The sequence below is a fragment of the Halichoeres trimaculatus genome, unplaced genomic scaffold (genome assembly GCF_033239565.1).
Source record: "Halichoeres trimaculatus isolate MK-OKI-2021-1 unplaced genomic scaffold, fHalTri1.1 fHalTri1_scaffold_10, whole genome shotgun sequence".
In the NCBI taxonomy this organism is placed as follows: domain Eukaryota; kingdom Metazoa; phylum Chordata; class Actinopteri; order Labriformes; family Labridae; genus Halichoeres; species Halichoeres trimaculatus.
In genome coordinates this window covers 21722231-21740086 of record NW_027437187.1, presented here as the reverse complement: position 1 = coordinate 21740086, position 17856 = coordinate 21722231, and the positions used below count along the sequence as shown (strand labels likewise).

The window sequence follows — 17856 nt, the reverse complement described above, 5'->3', positions numbered from 1 at the left end:
CAGGTATGATGGGGAGAGAAATCTGATGAGCCGTCACACACCATCACACACAGAGGTGTGTGTGTGTGTGTGTGAGTACATTCACAAACACAAACGGTGGAAAACATCCTGAAATAAAACCACAGGTAGCAGATCTGATTTCTCAGGATACACCAGGTCATGTGAGACAGAGGTGGAAATACAAATTGGGTTATCACTCAATGGCCAGAGCGCTCTACACCCTTCCCTGAAGATTGTCTGTGACTTACTATCAGAGCTCTGTGTCTCAATTTAAATCAGTGGAAACTCTACACAGGCTGATAAAAACATTAAAATACAACATTTTTAAAAAGATTATTGCTTAAAAACCATCAAACTGGTGCATCTCTGCTTTTATTGAATGCAAAAGATGTGAGTCGCATGCAGTGCAACTCTCCTTATCCTTTATACAGTGACCCCTACTGGGAGAAAAAAAAGTCTTCTTGTAATCTTTGACACTGGCCTCAGGTGTAACCTATAAATCGCAATAATTGCAACAGAAACTCAAAGCAGATCCTTCAATCTACACTGGTTAAGATAACAGATTCAAGAGCAGACCAGATGAGATGAGAGATGAGCCATTCAGACAGTCCCAATCTAGAAACACACTTACCCTTTTAAAAAAAATGTTGCACAAAAAAACATAGCTGACACAATCTGACTCAACAATAATAAAACATTTAGAGGGAAATGTTTTTTTTTCAAGTTATCCTCTGAGGAAAATGCTAATACTTCACTGGTTTAGCATCTGAAATGGGTCAGTTAATATTTTTTTCAACTTCAGAATAGAAAAATACTGATTAATAAAATAACTGAGACAGTAATTGGAGTATTTTAAACTCAATGGTTTTATAACTGTCCATTCTGTCCTAAGGTGCATCCCGAGATCCAAAGAACAAGGTTCTTTTTCCCTCCAACCAACAAAATAAAACTAATGTGATTTAAAGTCAGTTTTGTGCTTTATAACAATTGAAATTATATGTACCTTCTCTGATGTTTTATATTTTCTGTGGCTGAAGCTAGTGACGTTAGCCACACACACACCCTGATCGAGACATTCCAGTGACCACAGGGTTACACCAGGACATTAGCTGGGCTTCGCAGAGGAATTAGCTCATTAATGTAATGGTAACAATATGGAATCAACCTCCCATGGGAGAGATACAGCAAGAGCATCTCCGCAGCTGCCTTTTTTGTAAATCACTCTTCTTATCTGGTGGGAGGAGGAGATCAATACGGCAGCATCACTGTAAACAGATAATGTAGCGCGCTCCAGGGCTAGCGTCTGTCCATCAACCCATTAGGCCACACAGAGATCCAGATGATGGATAGCGATAAGGAGTTGGGACGGGTTGGGTCGGGTCTTTGTGTTGCATCTCGTCGCCACTGACCTGTCTGAGCTGCATCACAAGGTTAAACTGTGGGAGCTCTCTGAGATGTTACACAGTTTACAAAACTTTAGCCAAAGAATAATTAATGATGTTTGTATTATTCAAATTGTAACTTTTCAAAACTGAAAACTCTCCTGAAAAACAGCTGCACATTCCTAACATTAACTACTACTGATTTAACTACATTTACTTATACTAAATCTAATATACAAAGGGATTTTGAAATGAAAACTACAGAAGCTGCGGTTTACTACATACTCATGTAGTTGAGATATGTCTCCACAGCCACAGCTGTGTTTTTGTGTTCATCATGAGCTTATGTTCTGCTCTAAGCTTTCAGCTGGCTCAGCTCTTCAGGATCCAGCAGTTTTAGCAGCACAGGACATGCAGGCCAGCAAGGTAGGTACCAAGTTTGTTTCTAAACAAGCTACTCAAATAATCATTACGGTCTTGAACCACATAATGAGCATGTGGTGTTAATCCGGCATAACTCCCTGCAGGGAAACAAATTTGCAAGGTTTGGACATGACTAGGTAAATTCATTCATTCTTTGTAATTGCTCATAATCTACAAACAAATTTAAATGGGAACGCACCCATAAGCCAGAAATCAACCTCTTCCTCCTCCACAGTATGTCAGGTATCTAAGATCCATGTAGGTTTTATGTGAAACTGAGAAAGTGTGTAGTCACAAAAAAAGAGAAAAAAAGAGAAAACACTCCTTTTTTCAATATAAAAGAACATTTCTTACTCTTCAGATGTCTGCTTAAAATTCCCCCAGATTACAATGATTGAAGAAGAGAGAGTACAAAAAAATCAATAAACATGTGATGCCCTTTAAAAGCCTTATAAATATAAGAAGCATTTGTCCATTAGCAGGGATTCAGAGACCAGTAAATGCTAATGAATGGGAGAGCAAGGCCATTCGAGTCCATTACAGAGTCCCAGTAGTGAGTACAGCCGCCTCTCTGAGGTTATCTACAGGCGGGCCATGCAAACGCCAGACCCACAACTCAAAAATACTCTGCCCTCTAAATGATAGATGAGACACATGTGCTTTCTGTTTCCAGGGACAAGAAGGCACACAACACGGCTACGGGAATGGATAGGTTGTCCTTTTCTAGGGGGGCAGAAAATGGTTTGTTTTGAGGATTTTTTTAATAGATGAAGAGATTCAAAACAGGGATACCAAAGGCCGGAGGAGAAGATTAGCACATATCATGTTATGGTATTGCAAGAGGGAAATATAGAAGTGTGTTGTCACTGGCGAGAGAAGGGTGAAAGTTGAAGAGAAGTCATTGGAAGAAGGCTATTTATGGAAATGTGAATATACAGGAGTGAGCAGAGGGACATTACATACTGGTTTGCTTTTATTTTTGTGAAGATGAATTTAAAAAATAAAATCTCTAATAAAGGCTTGAGGTTATCCACTCACAAAAGCCTTCAGTGCTGATGCGCACTGTCAAATATTGATGAAAGACAGTCAATGTTCTTCTTTATCCATAAAGATCACTGTTAGTCATTAAAAATTAATCTCAGCTACTTTCATAGAATTTCATGTATTGTGTTTTTGATAACAGCTTTCACAGTTACTTTCTGTGGTATTAGTTTTTACGTAAAAAATAACCAAACACTATTGAAAGAAATTAATAGAATAAAATGATGTTATACAACAATTGTTAGTGTTATCTTAAGTTAACAAAAATAATTTGTATTCTCCATAATTCATTTTTATTGTATGTCAGACTATTACATGAGTGTCTTTTAATGCAAAATCTGTTCCTATCTTAACAGTGAACCTAAATCTAAACATGTCCCCAGTATTTTTATTTGAAACAACAACTGTTCGTGTTTGTGAAATCAAAGCGTCCCAATCATAAGCTAAAGGGACAGCTCACCCTGCTGGCTTAAAAAAGAAACTTGATATAGTAACAAACTGAGGACAGGACACCACTTACTTGCACACTCTTGAATTAACACCATTATGTGAAAGAAAGCGCACTGTAAACATTTAAATTTGGTGCCAGTACTCACTTGTGAGGAATACGAGGAACTGCAGTGGGTGTGGATGCAGCAGTGATGACCTGCAGAATTTGTTCCAGTGCCGACAGGCCACCGCCCACTTGGAAGGCCACTTGGTCTGCACTGTTCTGTTGACAGGGAGAAAGAGAAAGAGAGACAATGAAACAGAGGTACAGTCAGGGGGGGGCGGCACAACAGCCAGGGAACAAGCTGGACGAGGGATTACATGGCTCTCACCAGAGAGGCAACCTCTCTTTTCTCCTTCAGGAGCGAGGGGATTGAAATTTGACACAAAGCGATCCCAGAAGTATTCCTGTTTAATCTCAAAAGTGCACAACCTGACTCCGCCCCACAACAGTTGGGTTTCAATGGGAGGCAAATGCTCTGCAGGCTCCAGTTAGCACCAGGGTGGTCTCAACCAACGGCCACAGGAGAGTGTGACTGAGAAAAACAGCACCAAGGCAAACTAAGACTGGGGCAGTTGAAGAATGTGAGGTTTAAGGTTATTTGTTAAGAGAAACTAGATTACAGGAAAAAAAAAACATTTTCAGTATTGCTATTATTATTAAGCTTTACCTAAAATTTCTTTAATTGTTGTTCGCTCGAGAGCTCCTTGGTTCCTTCTAGATATTTAAGTTTGGAAATTTTGTGTTGACATTTTCTTTCACTGATTCATTACTCCATTTTCCCTGATCCTTTCCTCTGATCATTTCATCAAAACAAGATGGGAATTATTTATGTTAGTGACAAATTATTTGCTGTTGATAAAATCTGATGCAACTCAAATCAATAATATACAAACATTTTAAAGTTATATCCTATACTTGTACTCTTATACTAGCTTAAAAAAGAAGCCACCCATTTAAACATGTAAAAAAATAAAACCAAAAAAAGAACTTATGAGGGGAAAAGAAAAAGAAAGGTGATTCATTTTTTCAAAGGTGTCTTTTAATACTGAGGGAAATAAAAGGCCGTCTTTGAAAAACATCAAAATTTAGGGGACCTCAGCCAAATCTGACCCTGACGAGACTTTTGATGACAGGGAATAAATGTTTTTTACTTTCTTTGTTACTTACCTTTAGGTGACTTTTAATAGACTCCTTGCACATCAAAACACTTAATCTCAATACTTAGTTTTCTTTTGTACATCTTTAAATACTCTCCAATGAGTAAACTTGACTCCTCTTCAAATTATTTTTCAATGATGAGATTAAAATTTTATTTTCATTCAGTAAGTTTTTAACAAATCTTATGCCAATGTTTTCACATGATAACATTATAACCAGTAATAACTGGTTGACACAGATATTGGTTAAAATTAATTAATTTATCTTTTGATTTTTTTTCCCTTATTGTCTTAAGTTTTTTCCTTTTTAATTTAAACTTCAAATACTGGCCATTTCCCTTCTCGAGTGTCTCCCTTTTCTCAATTCCCTCACATCGCCATTCATAGGATTTATGAACACATGCTAACAGTTCGGTCCTGCCCTCCTGTGATGATGGAGTAATTGGCAGTGGGTCAGGTGCTGTTGCTACATTGTCTTATAAATCAACAAGTACAAAGCCAGAAGCAAGTGCAGGCTATCAGGCATGTTCGTTCCTGGGTGGACCGGGAGCTGCTGATAGACGGCCTTCCTCACACAACTGAGGAGGGCCGCGTTACACTGCAGGTCACTCCTTCTCCTAATGAGGTTATGGGCTCCACCAGCGCTGTGACAGCACTCAAATCCAGCCACTTCACAGTGCTTTTGTTCCAAAGATGGGAAGTTGCCAACAAGCCTGAACACATTGAGAGGGAAGCGCTTTACCAAATTACAGATAAGCTCTTCATCTGTCATTCATGCCCTCTGCTGCTGCTGAGGTAACTGCTCCTCCATTCCGGTGTTAAGACACACACAGAAGAAGCACTGAACAAACTCAAGGGGTTTGGGATGCAAACAGGCATCACCAAAGACCCTCTTCCTTTATCATAATGAGAACATCTGACACATTAAAATGTCTTTCTTTTTCCATGCCTTATCAATTGCTTTTAAATCTCGGGGCTCGGCGCAACACTCCCATCTGAACACCTCCCTAAAAACTCCTCTCCTCACCAAGGAAAAGCAACTCTGTCATAGCAGCTTATCAATTGGTATTAAAGGGGGTAACAGGGACCTGCCCAGTCCTGGCTGTCTCCTGTGAAAAGCAGACAAGAGTTTCTTGGCTAGTCGGTGCCTCCTCTGCTCTGCTGACAGATTTATCTGTTGTGATGATAGAACAAACAAGTGAGGAGGATTAGGTTTAAACTACATGACATGCTATCTTCAGGTGGTCCTTGCATGCAATGGTTGATAGAAAACAAGAGAGGCACCAGGCTATTACTGTGAGGATACTCACTTCAACATGCTTTTGCATGATAACAGCTCTAATATCTGTAGATGTTGACTTTCTCAGCAAATGGATGTGTGATGAGAAATCTTTGATAAACCAAACTAGGGAAGCAGAAATCTGTTTGTGTGTAAATATAGTGTCAGTACACAGTTAAGTAAATTTAAATACACACTGTGGAGCATACTAAACTTTTCAGTCAGATCCACCCATAACTAAAGGAATATTAAAGCTTACATTCATATATTTTTTGCACTCTGGATGATGACACCTGTTGACTTTGGCATACTCCTGATCGAATACACTGTGTTGAAGTTTGGTGGATATTTATGTTTACCTCAAGATAGAGTATAATACAGCTTTTTTTTCCCTCTTAGCTGGTCAGCAAATTTTGTTCCCAATTGCCTACATTGGTCACACAACCACAATTTAAATATTTGTTGTATTTAGTGAAATAGAAACTGTAATGCCAAATGATCGTTCCCAGAAATTTAAATTTATTGTAATAATAATATCTAATAAAATAATAGTTTCATTAATAATAACAGTGATCTATGATCTAAATACTGCATTTTATTTGACTTAACTAAAATCAGCTTTTAATGATATTCTAATGATTATGATGCTTATGCTATGATTAACAGTTGCTAGAATACAACATTTTTTGCAGACAACGCATTCAATATAGCAGCAACCTGTATGTCTGTCGTATTTTATATAAAACAAGAATTTTTGTTTTTTATAAAATAAAATCAAATTTAACTATTTTAATAAATAAAATGAAAATAGCTTGGCTACTTAAAGCGTGTTTATGTCAGTTGTGATCTGAAGCTTGAAACTATATTTCCCCGAATCCACAAGCAGCCTTTTGATTTTCAATCTGTCTGCGTCTGGTCACACCCAAACAGAGGCTGCAACCCGACACAGTAACAAGATGAGCGACTAATTTCCTCTCAAAAAGAACAACACAAAAAAGCCATCACCGCAGACAGAGCATTAAGACACCAGCGAGAAGGATGGCTCCTGCATAATACAGCAGGGTGAATCTTATCCAATTATTGCCCAGGGTGACCATTGTTATCCCAGCCGATGGGAAGCTTAAGCAGCTGGCAATTCCTGCGACAGTGACCACAAACCAGCAGAGCAGCCAGATTGCACTTCGCAGTCTCCTCCCATCAGACACTTCAATAAAAGCAGAGAGGAGGGCACGGCCTGAGTCAGCGTGCTACACTGACAGATGGACAACAACTGGCCGAGCTCATTCAAGACTGCCTGAAAGTTTGAACTGCACCTTCAAGTCATTGGACCATTCTACAATGACAGAGATGAGTATAACAGATCATCTTCTCTTCATCATTACGCAGCCAAACAAAGCTCTGTGGACTGAGTTTAATGTAAACCACAACAAAGCTGCAGCAGTAAACATTTCTAGACCAAGGATAAACTTCAGTGTTTACGAGACATAATGGAGCACGATGTAGAAGACGATGTAAGTGCAGGCCAAAGTGGGAAACAGATTATTCTAAACCTGTGATTAATCTTTGTGCATTTTACAGGATAAACTAAGGCCAGTGTGCCACAAAATCAGAGCTGCCACAAACCACAGACATCCGGTAGTTGTGACTACTACATGAATGAAACTGTTCAGAATAAATATCAGCACAGATAAAACTGAGCTGAGTTTTCTAATGGTTGGTATCAGACACATAAAAACAAGGGAAAGATGATGTATGGTTAACACACAGTCATATTTTGCACCTCTTAATCTTTGATATAAGTTACCCAATCAAATGTTTAGATCATTAAGTATCTAAACTGTTTCAGTCTGCTTACTTTTGCTGCCTCTGGTTTAAATGCCTCTCATCAGAACTGTACCTGTCAGTCAGCTGAAGGCCAAAGTAAGAACTATCATTCTGCCTCACCTTCCCCCAAACCCCAAGATTTCAGCACCTCCCACCTGTCTCAAGCAGCTCCATACCTGTCCCTGATGTTGTCTCTTCTAAAAAGGTTTTAATAAGACACATTTTTAAACAGTTTGTCCACAGAAATACCAGTGCTAAATGTGCAGCAAAAGCAAAAGAAAAGCACATTTAGAAAATTATTACCCTTAATTCCTGAAGTAAAAAAAAATAAAAAGGAATCAGGTTTGACACAAAATAAACCATTAGAGGCCACAGAGGGAGAGACACTGTGGGGTCAGGGACTGGACGTAGCCTAGAAAGCTGGGGAGAAATGTGGGGGGGACTCGAACAGCGGTACAGCAAGAGGGGGAGTGTCGGGTGTTGTCTGAGGAATTAGCCGAGAAAGTGGAGACTGAATCAGATATAGGGGAGAAAAACAATCTCTAGGTGAGTCAATGACATGAGAGATGCTTGTTAGGTCAAATAATCTAAACGGTCCTGACTTGATGTGACTCAAGAGCCAGACAGCCATGCTGATGGAGACTCTATTTATTTGACTTTGTTCAGGGATTAGAGGGGGAAGTGCTCCCCTGGCTGCCTCACTGGTCAATCATTTTGACCTGATCAGCTGTGTCTCCATGTTTCTGTAAGAAGCTGCTGAAGCAAAACTTGACAAAACAGTTCAAAAGTGTTTTTTTAAACCAGCGCTAAAGGACAAAGAAAAAGCACCCAGGCAGGGCCTCCTCCCAGCAACACTACTGTTGAATAGAGCACACCTCCCATGGCCCACTGACCCCTGACCTCCCTCAGGGAGGACTTCGAGTCAAGGGGAGGAGTCCTCATGTAGTGACAGCTTGTGAGCTGCTCATATCACACTGGTCTCCTCCTCTCTCCTTACAGGACGCTGTGCCACCCACCTCAGCCACTTCTTTCTTTGCCTCTCTAGGGAAATTGGGTAATAGCCTCTCCAGCCGCCCCCCTTGTCACTGATGGGACACCATAATCTGTCTATCCTCACGCCCAGAGGCAGGCACAGTGGGATGTTATGATGGCTCTAAACCACAAGTTGGCAGGAAATTTATGCCTCATTACAGGAAGTGGGCTGTATATTTTCCTCATCATAAACACGGTGGCAGGCGTTTTAATTCCTTCTCTCTCAGCCTCAAATTGATGTGAGTTTAACTGTAAAAAAAAAAGAATTTGTACAACAAACCCTCTGGGACAGATGTTTCAAATGAAGTATAAACACCTTCTGAGGGGTATGATTATTTTATGTTTTAACACAGCAGTCAACAAGAATATGAAAAAATACAAATACTGGAAAAAAAAAGAAGAAAAGAAGAAAAGTCAAATGTATTTGCCTTTGTTGAATTAAGTCTTGTGCATATATGGCATTTTATCTGAAAATCCAATTTACTATTGTCTAAACCAGTGACATCTGAGTCGTGCAAGCAACATGGACACGAGACAATGCCGGCTCTCGTGCAGGGAAACCCCTCTATTGGTACCATGTGCACAACGAAAACACGGTTAATGTGGTCTTCATTAGCCAATAACCAAAGGCAAGTTGGTTTGGAGTAAGTGATACTCTACATTGGGAGGGTGAGACACGGGGAGACGCAGCCAAAAACAACTCATCACCGAAAAGACATGCCACAGGGCTGGCATGACTCTTGTACTACCGCAGACTAGTCAGACAAAAGTCGGGGAAACATTTCTGCAGTGCAGCACGAAAAGCGGCAGAGCACCAGGGTGAACAAACACCCTGTAATACAAAATTTGTCAGCTTACAAAGGAATCTCAACAATCTTAAAATTTGAATCACTATAACATGATCTACCTGTTTCTCTAAGATTCGCGAGATCTCTCCCAGAGTTCTGTCCAGACCAGACACCTTGTTGTTTGCCCACTGGCCACTGTCTTGGCCCTGCAGCTGCTTCAAAAGGTCCTTCACCAGGCGCTGCAATCTGAACAGATAAGAGTCGGTAGTCACTGAAAAACTGTTTTTAATTAACATTTATTTGATTTCTATGATTTTTCATAGACATCTTAATTTTTTAAGGAGTGTTTACTTATAGCTTTATTTTTTTTGACTGTTGATTCAACACATTTTTAAACATAGGGCTGGAAAGACTAAAACAAGACAAACGCAAAATATATGTTTAACCTCTCTGTTGAGCAGAAGAAAACAACTACAACATCAAAACCCAACATTCACTGACTTCAGCCATTAGTCGCTATTTTTATATATATAAAAATACACAGAGCTATTATGGTGGTCCCACAAGTATTGTCATCTCACTGTCTTTGAAACTCTATTTTGAATTTTGTGTTCTCTGATTTTATCAGACAGTAAAGAGACAAAACATATATTAAGAGTCTGAAAAAAAAGAATCAAATGTTGAAACTTGTATTTTTCTTAAAAACACTCACTTGGCCTTGTACGGGGAGTCAGGGACCTGTGTCTTCGCCTCCATTGACGTCTCATATTCCTTTGCCCTGCAGAAGGAGAAGTAGGAAAAAGATTTAGAATCCCTGGAAAAAAGTCTTTGGCCTGTCAGTAAAGAACACACGGGATGAAAGCGTGAAGAAAGAGAGAAAGTTCAAACTGAGTCTGTTTATTTGGCCTGTCAGCCGTTCACCAAGTAACTCGGCTTAAAATAATCAGACACCGGCTCTGTAGGGACAGCGGTTTGCTGCCATCCACTCATATTATGAGGACTTTTTTTCTAGCTTTAAATCCACCTTCCTTTGAGTCATTTTAAGGAGGGGGGCTCAAGTTCTTCACTTCTCTGGTCAAATAAACAATTAATCGGGCTTACGGGCAGCACAACCAGTGTTTTAAAAGTGTGACCTCCTCAGAGGTCATGGTCATTAAGAGGACCGTTTTTCTGTGGCACTATTCCAACAGATTTAGATTCTGAGAATTATGAAGTGTGTGTTTGTGTGTGTGTGTGTGTGTTTGTGGGTGTGTATGATGGGCAGTGGGTGGTGGATTTTATCTGTCAATCAGGAATTCCCAGACATGATAAGCAACTATTGATCTGAGTGAGATAGAGCGCCTTCCGGTTAGCTTATCTCCTCTCCACACTGATAGGATCTAAGGCTTCCTGGAAGACGACAGGTGGGTTTGACGGAGCAGTTGCCAGACACTGAGTGACTCAAGTCTCATCCTTTTAAATAATTCATTAACTTACATTTCTTGGAAAGACATGGATTCAACCAGTTTGGGAAATATTTATATATATATATTGTAATGTGATGTCATCTCATTACTGCCTTTCATTATCATTTTAAGAAGTGAACCTAAATTAAGGCTTTAATAGTCGATTGTTGTCAAGCTACCAACGTTTCTGACCAAACCTTCCATCATTGAAAACACTTATAGGCCACGACTAACAAATCGACACAAACTGAGAAAAAAGGCCAACAGCTCAAATGAACGGACTGATAACACAGGGTACTTAAATCCCATCCAGCCTCCATGTGTGTTGTTGGGAATGTTTCTAAATTAATGGACATTTAACCCTTAATGTGAGGCAGCAGGTTTGGTGATCTGTGTAAGGACTTAGCTAACCACCTCATGCTGTAGTCTGCACTCCACACAGGAGTGTCTTTGTACATATATTGCCATCTAGGGTCAACACACACGGACAACACCACACTGGCCACTCTGTTCCCTTGTTCACTGCTCAAACCAGGGCACAAAAAGAGACTTATGTTAACATCTATCCTGACACTGGCTACTTTATGAAATTTAAACCGCTAATTTCTATTAAGAACCATGAAAGTTAAAACATGTTTGCACTGCTGTACAAAGAAACACAGCTGCATTTTGGCCCAGTGACAAGTCAAGCAAGAAACACTCACGTTTTACGGACACCATAGAGTGTTCCAATAAAACGGTTCATTTCCACCTGGTGGTGAGGCAGCTCACCTTTATGTTTACTGGGTCTCTGTGTTATTTATGACCTCTGAAAGCATGCTGCCTTTGAGTGCTGGTCTCAGCAGGGCTGGTGCAGGAGTGACGGTGAACAGAGGCAGATCGTGTTGTCACTTTCTCAAAGCCGCTGAGCACCACTGAGCCAAAACCAGCAGCAGTGAGAATACAGCACTGTAAAGGAATGGGATGACTGATTTGGCCTGTTGCTGCTTCTTATTTGTCTTTCAAACGGAGGAAAAACATGACCATGATGAATTCTTGTTTTAGAAATCTCTCTTAAAAGATGACTCAGAAAGTTTTATAAGCCAGGACTGCTGGCTGGCTACCTTTTCCAATGGTTATCAAACCAATGCAACTCCTTCAGGAGAAAAGAAAAACAAGTAGTCTTGTCTTACATTTAGACTAATCTAACAAGCAATTGATCTTGCCACAGACGGATTTAGGGAAAACTAATGGGATCATGGAAACAAAAAATTCAACTCAAGTTTACCATAAATTAAATGATTTTAATTCCTCTATGAGCTGCAGTAACAAAAAAAAAAAAGTCTATCTTTTTTCTTGAGAAAGTATCACCTCTTCTTGGCCCTCTTTCCTAGTGACCTTTACTTTTCCTGAAGAACTATGCAAGAATGGCAGCTGTCATTCATTGTGAAATGTGGCGTAATACCCCGTTTTTTAACCTGAAATAACTAATTAACTAACTAACTACTTTTTGTGGTGACCTCACTTTGAGCCGATCAAGATGACTTCTATATTTTTTTACAGTCTATGTTTCTGACACTTGAAACGTGTAAAATTATCCACCCTGTAACTGTGTTTATTGATATATTGTGATCAAATTTCTATGAGGGTGTCTTTCCCAAAATACATAATTGTGTTTGTTATGGTGAGTGGCTAATATTACTGTGTTTTTTAAATCACTCATGGTCTGCAGCTAAGCTAGATAAATAAACAATTCAAACAAAAAAAAAACAGAATACTACAGCTGATTGTTTTCATGTAAGGACATTTTTATTCTTCTTATTATTATTATTATTATAATTGTTAGTGTTGCCATCATCTGTGTTGGTCTTCTATTTTGCAGTATTATCAGCATTGTGTCTCTCTCACGTCCTCTTCCTCCCTGCTGTGACAGCCTGTTAAATTGATTGAGCTCAGGTCCAGGTTCTGACACACGCGAGCTCTACCTCCTATTTGTTGATTACTATTGATTTTCTTTGATACTTCATTTAAAAATCAATAGCTCAGAAGAAGAAAAATAGGCATAGCTCATTCATACTTTAACATACATCCTGTTCACTGAGGAAGGCTTCAGATTTGGCAATGCCACGGCATCAATTTGGAGGACAGGTCTCCGCAGGTGAAAGCTGCAGGAATTACAGATTGATTTTTAAATTTGCTGCCCAATCACATAAAGTGGTCATAAATTAAGCTCATCAGTGTTATTCTGTGGACAGCTAGGATGCAAATAACATCTTCTTCACTTTCCCTGTCAGCCATAAAAAAAATCCTGGCACAGTTTTGTCCGCTGGGCCACTGAGAGGATAGAGAAGAGAAAACAGAGAGGAAGATGGAGATCTAATTCATGTTACCTGGAGTTCATCCTGGCACGGAGTTTCTTTGCCTTCTTCCGTGCCTTCTGCCTCTCCTCTCCATCCTTCATGCTCTCAGAAGACACTGAGCTGTCTGTCACAATATCCACGATGTATTTCTTCAAGGAGAGATGCTCCTAGAGAAGACAGAAGAAGATTACATCAAATACAGCTCAGAAAAGACTATTTGACAACAAAAACAAGATCTTTGCAGTGGACTTTTGCAGTTTTTTTAACAAGAGAACATGCATATTTTCCTTAATTGTAATTTGTACTCTACTTCATTTCCAATAGAATTGTGCTTTTTCATTATATTCATAAGAGTTCTGTCTTGTACAACTTCATTATGTAAAGTAACCCTCACTAGTTGGCACCAGTCTCACTCATTGGTTAAAAGAATGATCAATATTTTTAAACTGTTAAAACTCTCTAAACCTCTGAAATATGTTGTCTGGAAGCTGTAGCTAAATCACTAGCCACTACTCAGGTGTAAATAAACAGAAGACAGATGCTCTGACCTAATCGCATAGTCAACATAGTTTGGTCAAAGTCGCTCACATCCGTACCCTCGCCCATTTGATGTGTCCCTGAATGTATTGTGTGACAGGCAGTTCCATCCCTCTCAGTAACTGAACCCTCTAATTAACTCTGATTTAGAGCCCACTCACCCACAAACCTGCTAAAAATCTGAAGGTGTTGCCTCCTGTCTGGCCCTGTCAGATGATTCTGATATTTCCACCCAGAGGCAAGAGAAAGTAACCCAATTTGAACAACATGATGCATGTGCAAGAAACCAATTACTCAATTATGCTGTCATCCAGCACCCTAGAGGATAGGATGGTCTAACAGATAAAGAATTACCATTCAGCAACTGAGCTAACCTGTGTGTGGGAAGCTGTATACCCTATGGTCATGGGTGTTGTCTGTGCACCTGCAGCTTGAATAGAGGTTTTCACGCTGAGTCATGGTAAAACAGGTGTTCTTAGGAAGACTACAGGGTGCAAGGAAAAAAAAAATTGACAATGTGTTTTGAATCCAGCTTTATGCTATGTGCCACTGGGTTATGTTAAAAGACATAAGAAGGACATCTGCACATTCTTAGCTGTTTAAAAGTGGCTGGTCTCTACTGGAAAAATTGACAGACATTTTGCTTCATAGAGGCACATCCAAATCAATCACTGGAAAAAAATAAAGTGATGAAAATTAGAAGTCGCCTAATGCGGTATAAAGCAGACACCATAACTCTGATTTAGTACATTCATAATGGTTAAATGGAATTTTAATGTTGAAAGGAGGCTTATCTAACAGGAAACTAAAGAGTTTTTGAGATAAGCAGACCTGAACCACTGAACCACTGTAGCAAGAAAGCAAAGACACTTGCATATTGACATCACTTCTCCACAACACCACACATTTCCTCTGGTGGGGGTAATATGACACCACTCTAAACAGCTCTCCTTTACCCTGACACAAACAGACCTGAAGCAGATCTGAAAGAGGGCAAACACAAAACCAGATTTCACTCAATAGATTATTTGCAACTTTTATTTTTTAAAAAAACAGCCAAACAGCTGTTTGTCATGTTGGCTACACAGATTGAGATTATCTGATTCTGATTAATTACCTCCATTATGGTGATTTACATGCGTTTTATGTTAAACTACCTCTCACTTATATTCTGAAACTATTTGATTGAATCTGTCAACAGCAGTCTCACTGCTAAACACATGTCGACCCTCAAACATAAGTAAAGGGAGAGGCTCGCTTCAGCTGGCAGCTCAGATATTTCATCAAGCTTCTCAAATTGTGGCCATCAGTACGGCTATTGCTACAAAACTCTTCAGTGCCTTTCAGAGGGCAGCCCTGATGTAGCCCAGTGAAGTAAGACTGGGCAAAAAGAACAGAAAAAAGATTTTTTTAAATGTGGGGAGATCGATAAATCCATGAATGCTGTCTTTTTTAAACCTACATCATACTGAACCAAGACAGATGGCAAGTTTAACAAGTGTATTGCAATATCAAGCTCTCCCAAGACATGATAACTGCAGTGTTTTCAGACTAATTCATAGGTCTTTGACAAATTAACTTTATTCAGAGGCGTGGGGCATTTGTCACAATCTTCAAAGAAGAAACTATGGAGCGACCCCTGCACAGTTGCACGATCTTCGTTTTAATTAAAATCTTTCAGTGCAGGAGGAGTTATGGTGGTGTAGCCTGAAAAATAGTTGGCAATGGTATAAATGAAAAAGCAGCGTCCAAAATTAGCTTTGATATAAATAATGAGAGGCCACTTAAGTCTAGCTAAACTCAGTCTCCAGTCGTAGGCCAAGAGGACTTTTTTGCTAAGCTGTGACACAGAGTAAGAAAAAGTAGTTCTGGACACCAAAATAGCATCTTATACAAACTGATTTGCTGATTTGTATTGACAAAAAGACATAAAGCAAGGTGGAAAACAGTGCAGACTAATCATTATTGTGAGTGCTGAAGCTGTGTGAGCTAAAGTGCCCATACCTGCACTCTTTATTGTCCCGTATTGGTGAAGTGATTGTCTCTATTGGCCTGTTTATCAAAGTGTCAAATAGAAAAAAATGTGCTGCCTTTGGACAGGAAATGATTTAGGTTAAAAGAAAAGAGGGGGGTATCAATTATACCTCACCGAAAAAAGCTTTGAATGAAGGAGCTGCCAGGGCCAAAGGTGCTGCGTATAGCACCAACAGTTGTCAGCCTTACAATGAACACTGCTGAAAAGCCAATCTCATATTGCAGCCTGAGAGGTTACCTTGCATTAACGAGCTGCCTTCCCATGGAAAAGCGCTCCATGACAAAAACAGCCTGGAGACAAGAGGGTGATGTCACCTCTTCACTGAAGCACTGAACCCTAACTGTGTACATTTCAAGGCCCATTTGTAATCTCACAAAGCCGGCAACAGAGTCATGGCGGTGTACGAGAGGAGGCATAAACAATAATAATGACTATGTCATAAAAGGCACCCGCTGTGTCTCTTTGTCTTTTTACATGACACAGGCAGCAGAATGGCAGCTTACTTTGACAGGAAGAGAGGATGTTTGTTCCTGTCAGGGTGTGTGTGTATGTGTGTGTGTGTGTGTGTGTGTGTGTGTGTGTGTGTGTGTGTGTGTGTAATACACACCACTTCCTCATCAGAGAGCTCTCGTCCTTGGATGCTGCTACTGTCTCGCACAGCCTGCTGGTGCCTCTTGCCCTTGGTGTGGCTGAACAGGTGCACCTCTGAGGTGATCTGCAAACACAAACACAGTGGTCAGAGGTCACTGCTGTGGATACAAAGGAGACAGAGCCATGAAAAGGTCAACAGAACCCCACGGGACGCTGGTGAAATGATATAGCACATTGGCTCTTCAATAGGACATGACCTAGCTCTCCTGAACTTTGGGTTAAAGCTAAGACTGAGAACACATTGCAGTTAGTGGCATCAACCACATTTTTCTGACCAAGATGAACAGATCAGATGTCTGTGTGGTTTTATCATTTCTTTTTTTATGAAACAGATTGAGCCTGCAGCTGGAGACAACAAAAATAACTTTTCAGGGATCTAATCATTCAAAACTTAATGAAGCAATTCTCAAATTTGAAATCCAAGTCTAAGTCAGAGAAAACACCAAAATTTAGAAGTAAATGTTTTGTAGATCTACACAACAGATGAGTGAACACTTAGCAAATCTGTTTCCCCCATCTATGTATAAAGGCCCACTAAGAATGGTTTTTCAATTTAATGTCATTAATTTAAGTGCATGCAGCTGACCAGCCCATGATCTCTGGTGTCAGATGCTCAGCAAGGTCATCTAACATTTAACAAGATTAACTCTTTCACCCCCATCCGCTTATCTGATGCTGGTTTGAGGACACAAGGAGTCTCACTTTAGTTACCACAGTAGCAGGTTCATCTGAGATTAAGTGTCTGCTTGTGGATTTGTTCCCTCACACTTGAAAACACAGCTATGTCCAGTCATACATGTCAATTTAAGAGCCCTTGTTTCATTGATGGTGTGTGATCTCCATTTAAATAAACAATCTTTATGTCAAAGCCCTCCGAAATACCTAAAAATCAGCTCTATGAGTTTGTTTTTGCTGCTGTATCTATGTTTTTTCTCGGGTTCATTTGTATCAAAGATACACAGTTTAAGACAGGACAATTATATGTGGATTAAGGGAAAATGATTTGAAAGTGAAGGCCTAATTAGCGTCCCATCTCTCTATGATTGAAGGCGCAACAAAAGTTGATCTGTAAGATTGACATACCACAACGCAGCACAGGGAGCACTGTTTCTTGCGCTCATACGGTGTCAGTTTGGGGGCGTAGTCTGTGTTAGCGTGTCGACCACTGCTGAGCTCAGCAGCCTTCTCTTTCCTCTGCTCAATCTGCTCCATATGCCTACGGCTGCTCTCATCATGCTAGATAAGAAAAAAAATATTTGAGGTCAAACAGGAAACTTGGATTGTTGTGTGGTCTTTGTTTGAGCCGTTATTAACTTACCTTCATTTGTATTTTCTTCTGCAGCTCCTCCATGGCCTCCTGCTGAGCAGCACTCAGGGCAGCCAGACGCTCTTCTCGGTCTCTGTAAGTAAAAGGGCAGAAAGAAGCAGGA

At 40.0% G+C, this 17856-nt stretch overlaps 1 protein-coding gene across 3 annotated transcripts in view; it reads right to left on the bottom strand.

The window, feature by feature from the left end:
• scaper (S-phase cyclin A-associated protein in the ER) overlaps window positions 1-17856 on the bottom strand; it is a 57015-nt gene that overhangs the window by 20453 nt on the left and 18706 nt on the right. For all 3 annotated transcript variants that reach the window (XM_074677321.1, XM_074677323.1, XM_074677322.1), the window contains 7 exons: window positions 17745-17826; window positions 17510-17662; window positions 16383-16490; window positions 13234-13370; window positions 10132-10197; window positions 9539-9665; window positions 3443-3558 (listed from right to left, as the gene is read on the bottom strand). In XM_074677321.1, the coding sequence (XP_074533422.1) occupies window positions 3443-3558; window positions 9539-9665; window positions 10132-10197; window positions 13234-13370; window positions 16383-16490; window positions 17510-17662; window positions 17745-17826 (789 nt within the window). The remainder of the gene's footprint in view (window positions 1-3442; window positions 3559-9538; window positions 9666-10131; window positions 10198-13233; window positions 13371-16382; window positions 16491-17509; window positions 17663-17744; window positions 17827-17856) is intronic.